Source organism: Pristiophorus japonicus, chromosome 18 (assembly GCF_044704955.1).
Source record: "Pristiophorus japonicus isolate sPriJap1 chromosome 18, sPriJap1.hap1, whole genome shotgun sequence".
NCBI lineage: Eukaryota > Metazoa > Chordata > Chondrichthyes > Pristiophoridae > Pristiophorus > Pristiophorus japonicus.
In genome coordinates, this window is record NC_091994.1 from 16,247,994 (window position 1) to 16,271,396 (window position 23,403).

Genomic DNA, 23,403 nt, shown 5'->3' on the forward strand with positions numbered 1-23,403 from the left:
AGACCAGTACGTTTGGACGTGTTCTTTTGAGGTTGTGGCCAAGACATGTTGTTGAGATATGTAGCTTTACTCTGCATTTAGACTATGTTATAGCTGACCTGAGTTTGTTTGAGGGTGATACTGCAGTGACCAAAATGGTTCATCTGCAGTGTACAAAAATATAAGTGAGAAACATAAACAAAAATATCGTAAAAAGTATCAATTAAATGGGGTTACTAGCCAAATTCAGTCATTAAAAACGTTAATTGTGGCAAATCAGTATAGTTTTCCCATTAATTACTATTGTATCAAAAAAATATGAATGGAGAATGCTTGGTTCATCTTTGCTTCGCTCAGCTTTGGGTTTGATGGGGTTTGCAATGTCAGGTCAAATTGAAACCCTCCCTATGCTATTTTTGTAGAACAAGGAACTCTCATTGATAGACTTAACATCACTGTCAGTTTTGAGCAAACAAAGTTAAATGCTGAATCTGATTACTCACTCGGATATATGTAGCGTGAAGTTTGTTTCTAGATATGCATCAGGTCCTGGATCCCAATTACAAGCAATGCTTTGTATCGAAAATGAAGTCCAGTAAGAGGTGCAGAATAAAAGACGTGGCTTCCTTGGAGGAACTGGAAGAAAATAAAAATGAAGATATCTGGCATTATTGGCCGGAATCTTACCGGCCCTGTGTAAGTTTCGAGGTGGGCCCGCTGTCAAAATGGCCGTGATTGACAGTGGGGCGGTATCCCGTTTTGTAGTAAAATTGTGAAGCGCCTTGGGACATTTTACTACGTTAAAGGCGCTATATAAATAAAAGTTGTTATTATCCGCTCTGAACCCGCCTCCTTGTGAATTTCCCAAGTGCCAGTTCTGCCTGCGGTGTGCAGACCCGGCACTAAGCGACATGTCAAGCAATTGAGATAGTTAGGAAGTGGCGTAAAGTGATTTAAGCAGCATTTTACCCGGCCCCAATGATTTTTCCAAGTTTTTTTTTTACGAGGAGGAGGAGGAGCTGCTGCAAGGCCCTCTCCGTCCATGGGGGAACCCTGAACGGCATTACTCCCACGTCCCAGGGCCTACTGGCAGCCGCAGGAAGCTGTGGTAACAGGTGAGGATGGAGGCGGGGGGGGGGGGAGGGGGCAGGACCCAGGCCCTCACCGCATTTGCCTCAGTGGCTGGAGAAGGAGTAGCCAGTGGGTTGGCACAGGACAATACAGCATTTTCCTTCTCTGCTCTACCAACGACACTGACTTATGGTGAGGTGCAGTTTCCCGAGGGTATGAACCATCAGAAGATTAGAGATACATTGGGGGTGATTTTAACCTTACCTTTCCCGGTGGAAACAGCTGCTCCTTGGGTGGGGGTGGGGGGGTCGGGGTCAGAGGTCAGGGCAGACCACGGTGCCACCTTTTCTGGTACCTATGGGCTGTGGCGCTCAGCAAGCAGGAGAATCAAGGAATGAGCTGTGAATAGGAGGGGCCAATTCAGCCCCTCGAGCCTGTTCTGCCAATTAATCAGATCATGGCTGATCTGTACCTCAACTTGATTTATCCTCCGTTGCTCCATAGCCCTTGGTACCCTTACCCAACAAGAATCTATCGCTCTCAGTCTTGACAGTTGCACTTGACTGAGCATCCACAGGGTGCGTGTGGTCACCTCACGAGGAAGTTGTCCTATCTTCTCCTTTCCCTGCTACGCCCCAGCTGCTGGACAACCTCTGCCTGATGACCGATGTCACTGAGGGAGGGGTGAAGCCCCCGCCCCCCCCCCACCCCCACCCCCACCCCACCGTCATGGTTCTCTGTCAAATTTATCAATAATGGACTCTTGTAAGTAGAAGCCTAAGGGCTAAACTTTCACCTTCATTTGCGGCGGGTTTTCGGTGGTTTTCTCGGCGGTACAGCTGTTTTTGGGAGAGAAACCGCCCGTCGAATGTTTCCCCCTCAGTTTTTTAATGATACCGCCCAAATCTGAAAACTCCTGCCGGGACCAAACCGCCAATGTGCACCACCGAGAAAATCGCCAGGGCGTAAGTTTGACCTCAACGGAAGCCCATCCAGATCGCCGAGGGAACCGCCCTGTGAAAGCTGCTTAAACAGGGCGGTATGTGAGTACTCTGCAAAGAAAGATAAGTTAAAGGTTCTTTATTTTTTTTTTTAATTGTAAAATGGCGATTAGCTTTAAAAGTGTCTTGGGAATGTTTTATAACTTTTTTTTTTGTGTAAATTTGAAAATTAAAAAAAACGTTTCCCCCCTCCTTAGGCCCAACCGCAGCCTCAGACTAAATTTTTAAATACATTTTAAGAACCGCCCATTTCACTCAGTTTCCCCACCGAGAAACTGTCGAGAATACTGGTGCAAGGTCCATTTTCTCAACTTGGTTATGGAGATTTTCGCCAGCGTTGCTTGCAAAACGTTCGTGGTTTTTTCTGGGCGGGTAATCGGGCGTTGAGGGGCTCTCGGGAAAGTCTAGCCCTCAGTTCTACACAGGCTCAAACATAGTGTTTATGAGAGAAACTGGCGGCAACATTCCTGGGGTCACTTACACGGAGAGGGAAAGGGTCAAAGCATTGGAATGCGAGGAGTATCTCACTTGCCTGTTGAATGGTTTGGCATCAGCGCAAATCCTATGCACGACGAGGTTAAAGTGCTGACGTGTAGGAGGGAGAGTGTTAGAGAAAGGATATCACTGCAGGAGTTAAGAACTAACCTGATTTCTGAGAGGGTCAGCGGGTAAGTGGCAGTTTCTCCTCCAGAATGTCCAACTGCACTGCTCTCTTACTGGGTGATTTCTCAGCTTTATTTTAGGGAGGTTTTCATAAGGGTGGCAATGTATCTACCAGCATAAATGGAAGACTTGGATTTATAAAGGCACAATGTCGCATCTCTCCAGGCCACACCAGGAGTACTGCGTACAGTTTTGGTCTCCGTATTTAAGGAAGGATGTACTTGCATTGGAGGCTGGTTCAGAGAAGGTTCACTAGGTTGATTCCGGAGATGAAGGGGTTGACTTATGAAGATAGGTTGAGTAGGTTGGACCTATACACATTGGAGTTCAGAAGAATGAGAGGTGATCTTCACGAAACATATAAGATAATGAGGGGGCTCGACAAGGTGGATGCAGAGAGGATATTTCCGCTCATTGGGGAAAATAAAACTAGGGGACATAGTCTTAGAATAAGGGGCCGCCCATTTAAAACTGAGATGAGGAGAAATTTCTTCTCTCAGAGGGTTGTAAATCTATGGCATTCTCTACCCCAAAAAGCTGTGGAGGCTGCTATTGAATATATTTAAGGCGGAGATAGACAGATTTTTGAGCGATAAGGGAGTAAAGGGTTATGGGGAGCGGACAGGGAAGTGGCGCTGAGTCCATGATCAGATCAGTCACGATCTTATTGCATGGCGGAGCAAGCTCAGGGGGCCAAATGGCTGACTCCTGCTCCTATTTCTTATGTTCTTAAATGTCTTATGTTCTTAAATGACGTGCTCCCCATCCAACGAATTACTTGTAAGTGTGTCGTCCGTTTTGTAGAAGTGGACAAAGCAAGATCCAACAAACAGCATTTAGATGAATGAATTCATGTTTAAACATTTAAATGGCTCTCTACCTCTCTTTCCTCCTTTAAGACGCTCCTTAAAACCTATCTCTTTAACTAACCTTTTAATCATCTGCCTTAATTTCTTGTTTTGTGGCTCGGTGTCAAATTTATCTGTTTTGTCTTGTAACACTGCTGTGAAACACCTTGGGACGTTTTACTACGTTTAAAGGCGCTTTTCAAATAAAAGTTATTATTATTAATTATTATTAATGATTGGTTAATCTGCATTGCCAGCTTGAGAGATGAAAGTTGGCGAGGACACTCTTTGTTCTTCGTTGAATCTGCCATGGGGATCGCATAATAAATCCATTCCTTGTCACTAACTTTAATGCTATACACTTCATATTGCAATAGGTGGCAGTAATTTCCTAGCTTTCTCAAGATGTCTTTGATTTAGCAAACTCAATATTGTAGTGTAAAACGTTATTTCCATACACAAGCTAATGTTGCTACATTAATGGAGTGCTTAATGAGATTTATTACTTTGTCAATGGTGGGGCTATGTAAACAAACCATGTTCACACATTGTATTCTATTATCTGGACAGGTGTGAAACATGGACATACATAATTTTGTTCTTACACTATTTACTACGTTGGTAACTACCTCGGGTTATAAATAGTATCCTGTTCATCCAAACCTTAAAAAGCTTGGTAAAATTTTCTTCATATTTTGTTTGAGATTTAATTTTTCCCAATTATTTCAGTGTTGCAGTTTAAACTATGATGAGGAGGGTTCTGGCAAAGATTATGTGGATGACACATGGGGGCCGAAATTCGGCATTGCCCTGTTTGGGAGCGGTAACCGAGGCGAGGCAGGACTTCCTGCGCCCGGTGCAGAAGTCTAGTCCCAGCTGCGAAATTGGGATTACCGCTCCCACTTCCTCTTGGGGGCGGGACCGGAGCACTGGCGGGAGCACAGGGCCCTCCCTTCCGTTAACGGGGAGGGCACGCTGCGAGCTCTGCAGTGGGGCGAGGGGCCACCACTTGGCCACCGGGGAACGGGATGCCGTAGCCGCAGCCCGGCACAGAATCAAAGTACCGGGCTGCACCATCATAGCACGGACTCCACGAAAGTCGACAATTAAAAAAAAAAATGCCGGCAAGCACCTCCCCTTTATTTTTTGCCCCGTGAGCGGAGTGCGGTCTGGTTCACGACCCGCGAGGCTGGCGCGAACATCGCCCACAGCGGCCTCACGGGGCGCTACCCAATTTCCACTCCGGGGCGGAAAAAGGGTCAGTGCGCAGGGAGATTACATCATCATCGCCGGTGCAGCGGCGCTACCAGCGCTACCGGCGGGAATGGGGCGCTGCCGGTTTGCGCCTTTGCTAACTCCTGCGCAATATCGCGGAAGGCGGTTAAACCTCCCCGCAACCCCCCCTCCCGACCCGGGCGAGAAATCGTTTGCGCCCCATTAGCAACCCCTGGGGGCGCTAACGGTCAGTGCAAGCGATGCAAGTTTATCCCCCTCGGTCTAAACTGTGCCATCGACAGCAGGTGGAAAGCAGGACTTCAGATACATTCTCACCAGGAGCGAGGGATAACTCAGCAGCCTTGTAGCCATCTCAGGACCCATCCCAGCAATCAGCTGGGAGCATGCCGTCGACCTAGCCTCCTTACTCAGGGATGGTGCAAAGCACAGGGTGTGAGTGTGTGACGCGAAAATGAGGGGAGAACAAAGATCTGTCAAAAACTCTGGTTGTCGGCAGACATATTTTTGAATCTCCCATGGATCCAATAGGGGTTTACATAAAATCTAAAATAGAAACAAAACTTTGGAAATCTAAATTTAATCAATGGGGATCTGGTGGAGCTCTTCGCCACAGTGTTCTGAATGTAAACTGTGATATATTCACAGGGCACAGCACACACAGCTTTCTAACATGGCAGGCAGCTCTGTCGGAAGCCTCTGGAACAGCCTAGTGTGTTTAATTATTAACTCTGTAGTTGCAGTACACAATACGTCCACATCTAGTGTGGAGCTACAAACATTACAAGCTTACAGATATTACAAAAACCTATCTGTTCCTGGCTGTATTGCGATCCAGAGTATGGGGTCATTTTAACCTAACCCGTCTGGAGGGAATGTGGTCAGCTACCCTTTTTGCGCACTGCCTGCTATTAATTTCCACTGCTGTTTCCGTATCTTCACTTTCTTCCCTTGGAGAAGGTTGTGAAGTAGTGGAAGGGCTCGCAGATGGATTAACAGTCCGACAGGCCGTGAGCGCCTTCTGTGGTGGTGACTATTTCTTTTAGACCGGCCAATGATGGGGGTGGTTCATCCCACAAGGCGGGAGGGTTTTCTTCACGGGCTGCCATGACCCAGACCATGACACGAGTGCCCCACTGGACGCAACCCAGAATACAGCGATGGAGTGCCAGCCTGCACTCGCCGGGACAGCCTAGCGCAGGGCTCGAAACTTGCGCCTTCTATCTTGGGGCATCACACCAACCCCCATCTTTCCTGATCGACCTTGGTTTCTAGACCCACAACACCTCGGATTTAAAATGATCATCCTCGTATGCAATTCCCTTCATCGCTTCGCTCCTCTCTATCCTTATATCATCATCATCGGCAGTCCCTCGAAATCGAGGAAGACTTGCTTCCACTCTAAAAGTGAGTACTCAGGTGACTGAACAGTCCAATGTGGGAATTACAGTCTCTGTCGCAGGTGGGGCAGACAGTCGTTGGAGGAAAGGGTGGGTGGGGAGTCTGGTTTGCCACACGCTCCTTCCGCTGCCTGCGCTTGTTTTCTACATGCTCTCGGCGACGAAACTCGAGGTGCTCAGCGTCCTCCCAGATGCTCTTCCTCCACTTAGGCCAGGGACTCCCAGGTGTCGGTGGGGATGTTGCACTTAAGGAGGCTTTGAGGGTATCCTTGAAACGTTTCCTCTTACAGGGCTATAACATGCCCACCCAGCTCCCCTCACTGCTACTGACTCCCAGTTCCTTTGCCTCTGGCCCCTTACAAAGATTATTGGTGGCACGTCCCAGCACTAAACCCTAGAATTCCCTCCTGTATTGTATGCACCTGTGAGCATGCTTACAGGCTTGTGGCGCTGTTGCACTGTGAGTGGCTTTGCCAGTCACGTGATGTTCACAAGACTCAATAAAACCCCTGTTAATTGAGTTCAGGTTCTCCACGATGAGGCGTACAGTTATGAGCCTGGTGGATGAACTGGTAGCGTTCAGTTTGATTGTTAAACTTTTGCTAATAAACCAGCTCGTTCTTTACAGCAAATTCATAGCAATGAATTCTTAAGCAAAGAGCCCATGAAGCGAATACACTACACCTCGCTGAACCCTTCTACTTCCCTCTCCTCATGCAAGACCACCTTTAAAGCCCAGCTCTTTGACCAACCATTTGGTCACCCCTCCTAATCTTTCTGATAATGGGTTTCCTGTACTGTTTCAGTGTCTGTTTATTATTACACTACGCTGTGAAGCAACTCGAGATGCTTTTCTGCATTAAAGATGACTGCACAAGATAAAAGTTCACGGGGTTGGGGGTAATATATTAGCGGGGATAGAGGATTGGCTAACTAACAGAGAACAGAGAGTCAGGGTAAATGGTTCATTCTCTGGTTGGCAGCCAGTAATTAGTGGGGTGCCGCAGGGATCAGTGCTGGGACACCAACTATTTACAATCTAGATTAACGACTTGGAAGAAGGGACTGAGTGTAATGTAACCAAGCTTGCTGATGATACAAAGATGGGAGGAAAAGCATTGTGTGAGGAGGACACAAAAAATCTGCAAAAGGACAAAAAACACGCTAAGTGAGTGGGCAAAAATTTGGCAAATGGAGTATAGTGTCAGAAAGTGTGAGGTAATGCACTTTGGCAGAAAAAAATCAAAGAGCAAATTATTATTGAAATGGAGAAAGATTGCAAAGTGCCGCAGTACAGTGGGATCTGGGGGTACTTGTGCATGAAACACAACAGGATAGTATGCAGGTACAGCAAGTGATCAGGAAGGCCAATGATATTTTGGCCTTGATTGCAAAGGGGATGGAGTATAAAAGCAGGGAAGTCTTGCTACAGCTATATTAGGTAATGGTGAGGCCACACCTGGAATACTATGTGCAGTTTTGGTTTCCATATTTACGAAAGGATATATTTGTTTTGGAGGCAGTTCTGAAAAGGTTCACTAGGTTGATTCCGGAGATGAGGGGGTTGACTTATGAGGAAAGATTGAGTAGGTTGGGCCTCTACTCATTGGAATTCGAAGAATGAGAGGTGATCTTGTCGAAACGTACAACGTTATGAGGGGCTTGACAAGGTGGATGCAGAGAGGATGTTTCCACTGATGGGGGAGACTAGAACTAGAGGGCATGATCTTAGAATAAGGGGCCATCCATTTAAAACAGATGAGGAGGAATTTCTTCTCTCAGAGGCTTGTAAATCTGTGGAATTCGCTGCCTCAGAGAGCTGTGGAAGCTGGGGCATTGAATAAATTTAAGACAGAAATAGACAGTTTCTTAAATGATAAGGGGAGAAGGGGTTATGGGGAGCGGGCGGGGAAGTGGAGCTGAGTCCATGATCAGATCAGCCATGATCTTATTGAATGGAGGAGCAGGCTCCAGGGGCCGTATGGCCTATTCCTGCTCCTATTTTTTACGTTCTTATGTTATGCAAGTGAAAGTTGTTTTTGACAGGCTGACATGCTTTAATTACTCCCATCAGGTATAATCACACCTCCAGAAAGAGCAACCTCGCGACAGGATCCAAATGTCCTTTAATTGCTCCTGTAAATCTGTCACATTCAAATGATTTATAGCTACATTATAAGAACATAAGAACATTAGAACATAAGAATTAGGAACAGGAGTAGGCCATCTAGCCTCTCGAGCCTGCTCTGCCATTCAACAAGATCATGGCTGATCTGGCCGTGGACTCAGCTCCACTTACCCACCCGCTCCCCGTAACCCTTAATTCCCTTATTGGTTAAAACTCACTTCTCACTGCCCTGCACTAGAGCCACAGTCGAGCTGTTTCTGTATACGTGGCGACTGCCAGCTATAAGGATTGCAGTAACACATTTTACTTTCATGGTATCCTGAGCAACATGCTAGTTTCATGACTATTTTAGTAGTTGGTCTTTAATATCAAAATGCCCTTTGTGAATTCAATACTTCAAGCTGCATAGAAAATCAAAATCATACAGCGCCTAATGAGGCCATTCGATCCATGCCTGTGCCGGCTCTGTGAAAGAGCTTTACAATTCGCCCCACTGCCTCCCGCTCTTTCTCAAAATTCAGGTTGAACTTGATGGAACCCAGATGCTTCGCGATCAGCACTCTGCCATTCTAGTGTGGTGCGTCATAGAGGATTTGGAAGCGTTATCTGGGATGGGACAGGTGAAGCAGCTCACAGTACATCATGAGTACAAGCAGGGGGCATAGATTTAAAGTAATTGGGGGGAGGTTTAGAAGGGATTTGAGCAGAGGTTTTTCACCCAGAGGGCAGTGGTGGGGTCTGGAACTCACTGCCTGAAAAGGTGGTAGAGGCAGAAACCCTCACCACATTTAAAAAGTACTTAGATGTGCACTTGAAGTGTTGTAACATACACGGCTACAGACCAAGAGCTAGAAAGTGGGATTAGGCTGGATAGCTCTTTGCCGGCCGGCGTGGACACGATGGGCCGAAATTGCCTCCTTCTGTGCCGCAAATTTTTACGATTCGATGCTGAGAAGCATGAAATGGACCTCTTTGCTTGTAACCATCTCTGTTTACACAGACATTAAAAAATAAAATGATAGATACATTTAACTTGCAAACAAAATAATCCCAAACAAAATAATGGGGAATGGTAAAATGCTTAGCATATTTCGTAACAACTTGCATTTCTTTAGCGCCTTGAATGTAGAAAATCATCCCTAGGTGCTTCACAGAGGCATATAAATGGATGTCAAGCCAAAGAAGGAAATATTAGGAGGGGAGGCTAAAAACCTGGTCAAAAAAGTGAGTTTTAAGGAAGGTCTTAAAGAGGAGAGGGAGGTAAGAGGTGGAACGACTTGGGGAGGGGTGGGGCAGATGGCGGGGGGGGGGGATAGGAATTCAAGAGCATGGGACCATGGCAGCTGAAGACAAGTGAAGCAAAGGGAGGAAGAGATGGACAAGAAGTATTACAATCAATGGGGTAAATTGTAACCCCCAGAAACCAGTGGGTTGGGGTCGGGTGAGATGTTGAAATTCTTAAAATCTCAAACCCGACCCCAACTCGCCCACTTCCAGGGGTAATGGAGGCGGGACAAGGGGCAGCAGCCAACCGGCTCCCAGGAGGCGGATTGACAATTTAAATATTATAATGAGGCTGGCAGCCTCGGATTTCGCCTGCTTTGCAGGGTTAACCCTGGCTGGCCCGACTGCCCATGCCTCGGGATATCCGTCAGCTGAAGGGAGGCGAGGACAACTTCGGGGGAGGAGGCAAGTGCCTTTACAGCACTGCTTGTGGGCCAGGAGGAGCAGGAGTGCTTCCCCAGCAAGATTGGACGGCCCAGGAGTCGGGGATCGAAGTTCTTCCCCACCCTCCTCCATGCTCCCAGAAGCAGCTGCATGCTCCCTACCTGGTCCGACTGGAAGCCAAGCCTGTCAATCAGGCCGACTTCCGGGCGGGGATAAAGTCGCACGCCATGGAGTTAAGCATGCGTGGAAGCCCAGACTTTCCCGTCCGAAACTCCACCACACCCGCATACGCAACCCGCCCCTGTCGATATCAGGGTCAACAGACCGGAAAATGAGTGGGACGTCTCGACCGGTGTAAGTGCAAGAGAGTCTTCACCGAGGACCTTCACTCCTGACCCCTCTGAAGTATCAGGAGCAGGTTCCCTAATTCATGTGGGCACATCATTGTTGCCCTTTTTCTTCAGTGGCCGCCAGCTGTCTCTGCCAGTTAATGCGCTCACCGCCCGGTACAACTGGGTGTGCACGGAGCCACTCCGCCTATTTAGACCCGGACCTTGTCAGGAGGGTGCAGCAACAGGCACAGCACCCCTGATTTACATATTGAAGCAGCCTTATGCTCAAAGCAGCCATGCAGTGCTGGCCTATTTGTGGGCCCACCTGAAAATTATACTAGGCAGGCCTTGGGCGTCAAGCGGGCAGCCAAGGTGCCCAACACCGTCACCCCTGCCCCCCCTCCCGATTTCTAATGGCCCGTCATTCTGGCAACAAACAGGGCATGGACCATTGAAGAAAGTCCCCAATATTCTTTCCCATTAAATCTGAATATTTTACTGCTGCCTGTGTCCTAACTCGCACCGTCCCACTCACCCCTGTGCTCGCTGACCTACATTGGCTCCTGATGAAGCAATGCCTTGATTTAAACATTCTCATCCTGGTTTTCAAATCCCTCCATTGTCTCATAAGAACAAAAGAATTAGGAACAGGAGTAGGCCATCGAGCCCCTCGAGCCTGCTCCGCCATTCAACAAGATCATGGCTGAACTGGCCGTGGACTCAGCTCCACTTACCCGCCCGTTCCCCGTAACCCTTAATTCCCTTATTGGTTAAAAATCTATCTATCTGTGACTTGAATACATTCAATGAGCTAGCCTCAACTGCTTCCTTGGGCAGAGAATTCCACAGATTCACAACCCTCTGGGAGAAGAAATTCCTTCTCAACTCAGTTTTAAATTGGCTCCCCCGTATTTTGAGGCTGTGTCCCTAGTTCTAGTCTCCCCGACCAGTGGAAACAACCTCTCTGCCTCTATCTTGTCTATCCCTTTCATTATTTTAAATGTTTCTATAAGATCATCCTTCTGAACTCCAACGAGTAAAGAACCAGTCTGCTCAATCTATCATCATAAGGTAACCCTCTCATCTCCGGAATCAGCCTAGTGAATCGTCTCTGTACCCCCTCCAAAGCTAGTATATCCTTCCTTAAGTAAGGTGACCAAAACTGCACGCAGTACTCCAGGTGCAGCCTCACGAATACCCTGTACAGTTGCAGCAGGACGTCCCTGCTTTTGTACTCCATCCCTCTCGCAATGAAGGCCAACATTTCATTCGCCTTCCTGATTACCTGCCGCCCCTCCCTATCACTAATCTCCTCCAGCCTTACAACTGACTCCCCCGCCCCCACCCAGATCTCTGCACCAATTCCAGACTCGAACATCCCCGATTTTAATCGCTCCACCATTGGTTGTTGTTGTTGTTGTTATTGGTGGCCGTGTCTTCAGCTGCCAAGGCCCGAAGCTCTGGAATTCCCTCCCTAAACCTGTTTACCTCTCTTTCCTCCTTTAAGACGCTCCTTAAAACCTACCTCTTTGGCCAAGCTTTTGGTCACCTGCCCTAATATCTTCTTATGTGGCTCAAATTTGTTGTCAAATTTTGTTTGATAATGCTTCTGTGAAGTGCCTTGGGACATTTTACTAGGTTAAAAGCACTATATAAATTCAAGTAGTTGCTGCTGAGAGGGGATCTCAGAGAAACATAAAATTCTGACGGGATTGGACAGGTTAGATGCAGGAAGAATGTTCCCAATGTTGGGGAAGTCCAGAACCAGGAGTCACAGTCTAAGGATAAGGGGTAAGCCATTTAGGACTGAGATGAGGAGAAACCTTTTCACTCAGAGAATTGTGAACCTGTGGAATTCTCTACCACAGAAAGTTGTTGAGGCCAGTTCGTTAGATATATTCAAAAGGGAGTTAGATGTGGCCCTTACGGCAAAAGGGATCAAGGGGTATGGAGAGAAAGCAGGAAAGGGGTACTGAAGTTGCATGATCAGCCATGATCATATTGAATGGCGGTGCAGGCTCGAAGGGCCGAATGGCCTACTCCTGCACCTATTTTCTATGTTTCTATGTTTTCTATGTTGTGGCTTGTGTTTGTTTTAAGCCTAATGGTGAAAATGAATATTTTGTGAAAATAGAGATTATGCTGATGAGGTGGCTCAATGCTAATAATTGCTCAGTTGTTTTAAACTGTTGTGAATGAAATGAAACAAAGCCGACTGAATACCATTTAGTGCAGTAATTCGGCATTTCGGAGTTTCAGTAACTGCAATCCCAGTCACTTCTTTTCTGAACTTACATCCAGCTTTGACTTCAGCCCACTGAAGTAGCTGCAGTGACTCATTGTAACGAACGTAGCAGGTCAGGTTGCCTTTCAATTGATTGAAACTAGGGATGATCACTGTTGACACTTGGTCATGCAACGCACTGCAATGGTTCTTTGAAATCTCTTCCTCGTTCATTCGCCAGACGATGTCGGTTGGATTGACTCTGTAATCAAAAGCGCAGTCTTCATTTTTCATTCGGCACGTAGCTCTCAAAGGATTCCCGAGTTGAAGAACTGGTGAACTCAACGTCATGTGACTGCAGCTTTCCCATAACACACTGGCAGCGCCTGAAGATTAAAACAACATATTGTTAGCGATCCCTGCAGGTCAGTCCACATGGTTCTGTAAACGTAAATCAGAATGAATCCATTATGGCCTAGAAATTCGGGTCATTTGTACCTCCAGTTAGTGCTCCCCAGAGCAAAGACCTATGAGCAATTGTGTGCTCTGATTCGGGACCATCTCAAACCTAAAGAAGGCATCATTATCTCGAGATATCGCTTTTACAAGCATGTTCGTTCTGAGGGCCAGGACGTGGCGGAATTTGTTGCCGACCTGAGACATCTCGCTGGGCCATGTATGTTTGTCTTTATTAGTCGGGAAATTGTGTTGGGGAAATTGATGGGATTGAAGGCCGATAAATCCCCAGGGCCTGATGGACTGCATCCCAGAGTACTTAAGGAGGTGGCCTTGGAAATAGCGGATGCGTTGACAGTCATTTTCCAACATTCCATTGACTCTGGATCAGTTCCTATGGAGTGGAGGGTAGCCAATGTAACCCCACTTTTTAAAAAAGGAGGGAGAGAGAAAACAGGGAATTATAGACCGGTCAGCCTGACCTCAGTAGTGGGTAAAATGATGGAATCAATTATTGAGGATGTCATAGCAGTGCATTTGGAAAATGGTGACATGATAGGTCCAAGTCAGCATGGATTTGTGAAAGGGAAATCATGCTTGACAAACCTTCTGGAATTTTTTGAGGATGTTTCCAGTAAAGTGGACAAGGGAGAACCAGTTGATGTGGTATATTTGGACTTTCAGAAGGCTTTCGACAAGGTCCCACACAAGAGATTAATATGCAAAGTTAAAGCACATGGGATTGGGGGTAGTGTGCTGACGTGGATTGAGAACTGGTTGTCAGACAGGAAGCAAAGAGTAGGAGTAAATGGGTACTTTTCAGAATGGCAGGCAGTGACTAGTGGGGTACCGCAAGGTTCTGTGCTGGGGCCCCAGCTGTTTACATTGTACATTAATGATTTAGATGAGGGGATTAAATGTAGTATCTCCAAATTTGCGGATGACACTAAGTTGGGTGGCAGTGTGAGCTGCGAGGAGGATGCTATGAGGCTGCAGAGTGACTTGGATAGGTTAGGTGAGTGGGCAAATGCATGGCAGATGAAGTATAATGTGGATAAATGTGAGGTTATCCACTTTGGTGGTTAAAAACAGAGAGACAGACTATTATCTGAATGGTGACAGATTAGGAAAAGGGGAGGTGCAATGAGACCTGGGTGTCATGGTACATCAGTCATTGAAGGTTGGCATGCAGGTACAGCAGGCGGTTAAGAAAGCAAATGGCATGTTGGCCTTCATAGCGAGGGGATTTGAGTACAGGGGCAGGGAGATGTTGCTACAGTTGTACAGGGCCTTGGTGAGGCCACACCTGGAGTATTGTGTACAGTTTTGGTCTCCTAACTTGAGGAAGGACATTCTTGCTATTGAGGGAGTGCAGCGAAGATTCACCAGACTGATTCCCGGGATGGTGGGACTGACCTATCAAGAAAGACTGGATCAACTGGGCTTGTATTCACTGGAGTTCAGAAGAATGAGAGGGGACCTCATAGAAACGTTTAAAATTCTGACGGGTTCAGACAGGTTAGATGCAGGAAGAATGTTCCCAATGTTGGGGAAGTCCAGAACCAGGGGTCACAGTCTAAGGATAAGGGGTAAGCCATTTAGGACCGAGATGAGGAGAAACTTCTTCACCCAGAGAGTGGTGAACCTGTGGAATTCTCTACCACAGAAAGTAGTTGAGGCCAATTCACTAAATATATTCAAAAGGAAGTTAGATGAAGTCCTTACTACTCGGGGGATCAAGGGGTATGGCGAGAAAGCAGGAAGGGGGTACTGAAGTTGCATGTTCAGCCATGAACTCATTGAATGGCGGTGCAGGCTAGAAGGGCTGAATGGCCTACTCCTGCACCTATTTTCTACGTTTCTATGTTTCTATGTTTGGAACCGCGTTGGAAGACATGCTGCGTGACGTCTTTGTAATAGGCATAAACCACAAAGTGATCCTATGGAAGCTGCTGGCTGCGGAGACGCTGGATCTGAGCGGAGCCATCACGATCGCCCAGGCTTGCCTGACCATGGTCGATAGTACAAAGCAGATATCCTCGCAGAGTCGGAACTCCACGGCAAGTACTGTGCACAAGATTGTGTCGTCGGTTGGCAGAGTTACACCTGGCAGGGCCTAGTGGATGATGATGACCAGTCCGGAGCGGATCTGGCAATGCAACTCGAGATACCTGAGGAGGAAGTGTATAGTGTACATTCGTTCCCGACAAAGGGCCAACCGATAATGATTGAAGTAAAATTGAACGGCGTGCCGGTATCTATGGAATTAGACACGGGTGTGAGTCAATCAATTATGAGCCTGAGAACTTTCGAAAAGCTGTGGGACACCAAGGCCGTGAGACCCAAGCTGAATCCAGTAAATGCAAAATTGCGTACCTACACCAAAGAGCTCATACCAGTGATTGGCAGTGCAGCAGTTAAGTTGTCGTACGATGGGGCGGTTCATGATCTACCGCTGTGGATCATTCCAGACAATGGTCCAACGCTGTTCGGTAGGAGTTGGCTTGAAAAAATGACGTGGAACTGGAATGATATTAAAGCTTTGTCATCGGTGGATGACGCTTCGTATGCTCAAGTTCTGAGCAAATATCCCTCGCTGTTTGAACTGGGCATCGGCAACTTCACGGGAGCCAAGGTGCAGATCCATCTGGACTCAGATGCAAGACCCGTCCATCACAAGCCCGGGCGGTCCCGTACATGATGAGGGAGAAGATCGAAATCGAACTGGACAGACTCCAACGTGAAGGGGTCATTTCACCGGTCGAATTTAACGAATGGGCTAGTCTCATTGTTCCTGTGCTGAAGAGTGATGGCACTGTCAGGATTTGTGAAGACTACAAGGTTACGATCAACCAGTTTCGAAACAGGATCAGTACCCGTTACCAAAGGCCGATGACCTGTTTGCAACGCTAGCCAGTGGAAAGTCCTTCACCAAATTGGATCTGACGTCGGCCTATATGACACAGGAGCTTGTCGAATTGTCAAAGAAACTTACGTGCATCAACACGCATAAAGAGCTGATCATTTACAACAGGTGTCCTTTCAGAATTCGCTCGGCTGCAGCCATATTTCAGAGAAACATGGAGAGTTTACTGAAGTCCGTCCCTAGAACTGTGGTGTTCCAAGATGACATTCTGGGCACAGGTCGTGACACTGCCGAACACCTGCACAACCTGGAAGAGGGTCTACGTCGTCTGGACAAAGTAGGGCTCAGGCTGAAACATTCAAAGTGCATCTTTATGGCACTGGAGTTCGAATTTCTGGGAAGGAAGATTGCTGCAGGTGCATCAGGCCTGCGAACTCGAAAACAGAGGCCATCAAAAATGCACCCAGACTCCAGAATGTGACGGAGCTGCGTTCGTTCCTTGGTCTTTTCAACTACTTCAGTAACTTCTTACCTAAATTGAGCACATTATTAGAGCCACTGTACATGCTGCTCAGAAAAGGCAACAACTGGGTTTGGGGTGTATCCCAAAACAGAGCCTTCGAGAAGGCTAGAAATCTGCTTTGTTCCAACAAATTGCTGGTGCATTATGACCCGTGCAAGCGTTTAATATTGGCCTGTGACACTTCATCACATGAGGTTCGTTGTGTGCTCCAACAATCCAATGAGTCGGGAAAACTACAACCTGTTGCGTAGCGTCGAGAAGCATGTCTAAAGCAGAAAGAGCCTACGGCATGGTATATAGGGTTAAAAAGATGTACCAGTATCTGTTTGGGCTTCGTTTCGAGCTTGAAACCGATCACAAGCCGCTCATATCTTTGTTTTCAGAGCCTAGAGGTATCAATACTAACGCATCGTCCCGCATCCAGAGGTGGGCGCTGACATTTTCTGCCTAGGATTATGTCATTCACCATAGACCTGGCACCGAAAAATGTGCCGATGCATTGAGCCGTTTAACGTTGCCCACTCTGGAGGTGGAAACGCCACAACCCACAGATCTACTGTTAGTCATGGATGCCTTTGAGAGTGAAGGGTTGCCTGTCAATGCTCAACAAGTTAGGACCTGAACCAGCCAGGATCCGATCTTATCAGTTATAAAACATTGTGTCCTTAGCGGTGATTGATTGGCCATTCCCAGGGAAGTGTGATGAGACCAAACCTTACAACCGTCGCAAAGATGAACTATCCATTCAATCTGATTGTTTGCTATGGGGTAATCGTGTTGTTATGCCCAAAAAAGGCAGGGAGAGATTTGTACGGGATTTACACAATACCTATCCCGGTATTGTGATGATGAAGGCCATTGCCTGGTCTTACGTTTGGTGGCCTGGTATTGACTCTGATTTGAAGTCATGTGTGCATCAGTGCAACACTTGCATGCAGTTAAGCAATGCACCAGTGGAATCTCCACTAAATCTGTGGTCGTGGCCATCCAAACCATAGTCTAGGGTCCACATCGACTATGCGGGTCCTTTCCTGGGGAAAATGTTTTTGGTGGTGGTGGATGCGTATTCCAAATGGATAGAATGTGTAATCATGTCATCCAGTACATACACAGCCATCATTGAGAGCCTTCGTGCCATGTTCGCCATTCATGGTCTGCCCAACATCATTGTGAGCGACAACGGATTGTGCTTCACGAGTTTGGAGTTTTAAGAGTTTATGAGACTCAATGGTATCAAGCACGTAAGGTCAGCACCATTCAAACCCGTGTCCAATGGTCAAGCGGAGTGGGTTGTCCAAACCATCAAGCAGAGCCTGAAAAGCTTAACTCATGGTTCTTTGCAGAATCGCTTATCACACATACTGCTTAGTTACAGGACGAGACCCCACACGCTTACCGGGGTCCCCCCTGCGGAACTGTTGATGAAAGAGGTCTCAAGACCAGGCTCTAGCTTGTCCACCCTGATCTTAACGATCATGTTGAAAACAGACGTCAACATCAGCAGTGGTATAATGATCACACTGCCGTGTCACGCGACATCTCTATTAATGATCCTGTGTATGTGCTAAATTATGGTCAAGGCCCCAAGTGGGTCACTGGCACTCTAACGGCCAAGGAGGGTAACAGGGTGATTACTGTCAGGTTCACTAATAGGCAAACATGCAGGAGGCACATTAATCAGACGAAATTGCAGCACACAGACGAACCGGAACAGCTTGAAGAAGATACCATCAATGACTAACCGATTCATATTCAGCCACCAGACGACCCTGCTGTTGTCAATGAATCTGGACCTTCAATCCCCGACATGGACACTGCCACTCCCATTAGATCGGCTACCCAGCCTCAAGTCACGAATGATTCTGAGAGCTCATCCAGATCTGGAATTGAACTGAGACGATCAACTAGGGAGTGGAAAGCCCCGGACCATCTCAATTTGTAAATAGGACTGATACCAAGATCTTGGGGGGGTATGATGAAATCTAAGTATGCCTGGGTTTACCTGCCACCAGGGGCAGTGACCATTAGAGGTCACTGGGCCACAGACAGGTGCAGCCCTTGTATATAAAGAAAGCCTCCATGTTTAATCCTCTCTTTGAGAGCTAATAAAGTAGAGTCAGGTTGCACCTGATTGAGTTCACAGTACTAAGCCTATTGAGTTATTGCATATGCAACATTGACCCCAGCCTGCTCACTTCTGGTTTTAATATAGAGGTGGGTCAGGTGACCAATTCACACTCAGGAGGAGGGTCGGTCACTAAAATCTTTGAACGAATTTTATTTTTAACTCATCTTGGCAGGGATTCACGAGCATCAGTTCTAACTTTACTAGTATAAATCATAAGTCTCCAGTACAAACATACTTTAAACTATACCATTGCAAAACCAATATAAACTTGCATCCCCCTGGAGTATGGTTCAGTATCTATTTTACACCTGTAGATCCTTAATAAAGACCAGCATCCATCCAAGCAATAGCCAGTAGAAGCACAGGTTTTCATTTTGCATCGTGACATATCGTTGAATAACTGGAAAGGTCTTGAAAAGTGGATATGGGGCAAGGGACATTTGCAACAGCTGTGGCTCAGTGGGTAGCACTCTCACCTCGGAGTCAGAAGGTTGTGGGTTCAAGTCCCACTTCTAGGCTGACACTCCAGTGAGGTGCCATCTTTTGGTAGATAGTAGACGTAAAAGATCACAAGGCACTATTTTGAAGAAGAGCAGGGGAGTTATCCCCGATGTCCTGACAAATATTTATCCTTCAATCAACATAACAAAAAAAAAAACAGATTATCTGGTCATTATCACCTTGCTGTTTGTGGGAGCTTGCTGTGCGCAAATTGGCTGCCGCGTTTCCTACATTACAGCAGTGACTACACTCCAAAAGTACTTCATTGGCTGTAAAGCGCCTTGAGACATCTCGTGGTCGTGAAAGGCGCTATATAAATCCAAGTCTTTCTTTCTTTTTACGCTCAAACTTAGAGTAATGTGAGGATGAGTTCCCACACATGTAAGGAAGCAGTTGGCAGTGAAAGTCTCAGCACATTGAAGGTGTTGTGAAGATGTTTCAGGTGATCGTGAAATGCGCTATATAAATGCAAGTCTTTCTTTTTTCTCTTCCTTACTCCACGTGCTTATCTATAATCGAAACCCCATTTATGATTTTGGGTTCTTTCGCACCATTTTCTCGTTGAGCAGATAGGCAACAGTTTCCTCAAGTGCAGCAGTCCACTAACTATCTGAATACTGTATCTTGATGCTTTTTGTCCCTGCAGAGCGCATAGTCATGAGGTTTAGAAATGATCCCAATTGTGGTCGTGCCACTGGATTATGCATAGGTTCATGCTGAGGTCCCACACTGATTTAGGAGAGTTGAAAAATATTATACACAGAACAGAGACTCGACAGATTAAAACCATTCATTCATCGAACTTATTTAGGAAATTAGGTGAAGTTATAAAATACAAAGGAATAGAGGACAAGACATATATGTAACATACTGTTCATTAGAGCTCTCACCAGCCCTGTTCCAGTTGTGAGGATGCTAACATTAATTATTGCATTTAATCAATCAGCTCAGAAATGTTGAACTTTGTGCTGTTTTATTTTTAGCGTCAATAAAATAATATTCTTTCAAAAAAATGATTCAAATAGAGACAAGAAATAACTTCGAATTATATAGCCCTTTTCACATCCTCAGAACCTTCCACGACCAACAAACTATTTTCGAATGAAATGATGATCGTTTTACAAGCAAACATGACCAGCCATTTTGCACATAGCAAGATCCCAGAAACAACAAATCAAAGAAGTGCCCAGTTAATTTTCTTGAAGTAAGGGGCCGAAAATCACGGTCTCTACGGGCGCATACGATATGTGTATACACCCACAGTGGCCCCGCAAGTGCTGGTTCTAGGCGTGCAAAACATGTTAATTTAATTCAATATCAAGTAATTTTAAATATGGGAGGTTTTTTTTATTTCGTGTGTTGTGTTTGTGTTTTGGGGGGTAATCTCATTGATCGTAATGGGAGCTCGTACAAAGGGAACTCACCAGTATCATCGATGAGAATACAGTATTACATTGTGATTGATGGTCCAGGCCCTCCGATCCCAGGATATGCTTACGTTCCTGGGATGCATGGACCTCTGTGCTGGGCTGTCTATCTAGGCCTCGGACCGGAAGTGTTCGTTCCTCCGGGACCACCAGGTACTTTTGTTCGGTTGGAGGCATCCGCCTGTGGGAAGCCTCCGACCGCAATCTTTGGCCCAGCGTTGTGCAGATTTAATACAATTTACGATCATTTGCACAAATCCCACTTTGCCAGTTTTAACATGAATCAATGAATTGAGTTACTCCATTTGCGGAAACACTAGCCCGTTTAATACCTGCAAAAACAAGAGCTGGCATTTATACTTAGCACTTCACTGACTAGCTAGTTCCTTAATGAACAAAACCCAACAACCATCTCTGAGATAAAGTAAGCATGCAGCAGCGTGGCTCAGTTGGTGATACCCTCGCCTCCCCATCAGGCAGACCTGGGTTCAAGTCCTGCTTTGACCAGTATAAATGGCTCTGGAGCCCATTAATGAGTGCAGTGTGCATTGGCCATTCCTGCAACCTCAGTGCCTTCTATTGCCACCTGAAATGGATCAGTACTATGGGCATCGAGGAGTGCATGATCAACACCAGCGCTTAAAGCTTGTTCATAATGACCCATTGAATAGTAAACATTTAAATGAACTGCTTTTCGTAGCTGGAACCACTTAGCATAAGAAACAGGAGCAGAAGTCGGCCATTTGCCCCCTCGAGCCTGCTCCGCCATTCAATGAGATCATGACTGGTCTATAAACCAGAAAAGTACCATTTAAAAAAATAAGTACCAATTAAGTATCTGGATTATTATTATTCATATTATCTGGCATTGAATTGTATGAAACATTGTCATTGAATGTAAAATAGCCATTGCAATCAACAGAAGTGAGCAGTGCCAAATATCTATTTGTCCTGGTCATTTGCATATTTAATTTGTGGCTCCAGTGGTGATATCTGTTAAACATTTAGATGTCAGCACAGCTTTGTGAATTTTGTGGCAATTATGAGATACTCCATCAATCTGATGATTTTAGCGGACAAGAAAATTCGTTTTTAAATCTCTTTTCAATATAATGCATGCGGATTGATTTCACAGTATCTTCAGTTTGCCAAAACTTTGTCAACTAGCATGTGTTCACTGCCAACTGCTTCCTCACATGTGCGGGCAACTCTAGGTTTGATTCTCTAGGCTGCATTGTCGGAGGTGCCGTCTTTCGGATGAGACGTTAAACCGAGGCCCTATTTGCCCTCTCCACCTTAAATCGTACGGGTGGACATAATAGATCCCATGGCACTATTTCGAAGAGGAGAAGGGGAGTTATCCCCAGTGTCCTGGCTAATATTTATCCCTCAATCAACATCACTAAATCAGATTATCTGTTCATTATCACATTGTTGTTTGTGGGAGCTTGCTGTGCACAAATTGGTTGCCGCGTTTCAAAAGTACTTAATTGGCTGTAAGGCACTTTGAGATGTCCGGTGGTCGTGAAAGGCACTATATAGATGCAAGTCTCTCTCGGAAAAGAGAGTCGGGCTAAATGGGTCATTTTCAGGTTGGCAAACTGTAACTAGTGGGGTGCCACAGGGATCAGTGCTGGGGCCTCGACTATTTATAGTCTATATTAATGACTTGGATGAAGGGACTGAGTGTAATGTAGCTAAATTTGCTGATGATACAAAGATAGGTGGGAAAGCAAGTTGTGAGGAGGACACAAATAATCTGCAAAGGGAAATAGACAGGCTAAGTGAGCGGGCAAACATTTAGCAGATGGAGTATAATGAGGGAAAATGTGAGGTTATCCACTTTGGTGGGAAAAATAAAAAAGCAAATTATTATTTAAATGGCGAGAGATTGCAAAAGGTACAGAGGGATCTGGGGGTCTTGTGCATGAAACACAAAAAGTTAGTATGCAGGTACAGCAAGTAATTAGGAAGGCAAATGGAATGTTGGCCTTTATTGCAAGGGGATGGAGTACACAAGTAGGGAAGTCCTGCTACAACTGTACAGGGCATTGGTGAGACCACACCTGGAGTACTGCACACAGATTTGGTCTCCTTATTTAAGGAGGGATATACTTGCATTGGAGGCAGTTCAGAGAAGGTTCACGAGGTTGATTCCTAAGATGAAGGGGTTGTCATATGAAGAAAGGTTGAGCAGGTTGGGCCTATACTCATTGGAGTTTAGAAGAATGAGTGGTGAACTTATTAAAACATGTAAGATTCTGAGGGGGCTTGATAGGTTGAAGCAGAGAGGATGTTTCCCCTCGTGGGGAAATCTAGAACTAGGGGGCATAGTTTCAGAATAAAAAGTCACCCATTTAAAACGAAGATGAAGAGAAATTTCTTCTCTCAGATGGTCGTGAATCTTTGGAATTTTCTGCCCCAGAGAGCTGTGGAGGATTTAAGGTGGAGATAAGACAGATTTTTGAATGATAAGGGAGTCAAGGGTTATGGGGAGCGGGCAGGGAAGTGGAATGAGGCCAAGATCAGATCAGCCACAATCTTATTGAATGGCGGAGCAGGCTCGAGGGGCCAAATGGCCTACCCCTGCTCCTGTTTCTTATATACTTATGCAAGTCTTTTTTTAAAATCAAGGAATAATGACAACTGGGCAGGAGATGAAATAGAAACATGCATGTAGTCCTAGGATGGTTTGGATCATTGTGTTGTTGAGCAGAATTGCCAGTACGCAATTATAAACCACACACTAGTTTCAGTCAGCTCTCCTCTACTCATCAGCGAATACCATCAAACACATGCAACTCAAATGTTTGCCAGACTTGCAAGTACAAAAAACATATTCTGGGCTTTTATTATCCCAAGCATTTCTGCAGTGATCAACTCTTCTGACGATTCATGAGCAAAATACTGCGGATGCTGGAAATCTGAAATAAAAACAGAATAATTTCAGGTGGC

At 46.0% G+C, this 23,403-nt stretch overlaps 1 protein-coding gene across 1 annotated transcript in view; it reads right to left on the reverse strand.

The window, feature by feature from the left end:
- The window catches only part of LOC139229153 (interleukin-6 receptor subunit beta-like), a 63,988-nt gene that overhangs the window by 36,703 nt on the left and 3,882 nt on the right, over nt 1-23,403 (reverse strand). The window contains exons 2-3 of the mRNA XM_070860815.1: nt 12,619-12,933; nt 483-615 (exon numbers count right to left, since the gene is read on the reverse strand). Coding sequence (XP_070716916.1) covers nt 483-615; nt 12,619-12,933 — 448 coding nt within the window. The remainder of the gene's footprint in view (nt 1-482; nt 616-12,618; nt 12,934-23,403) is intronic.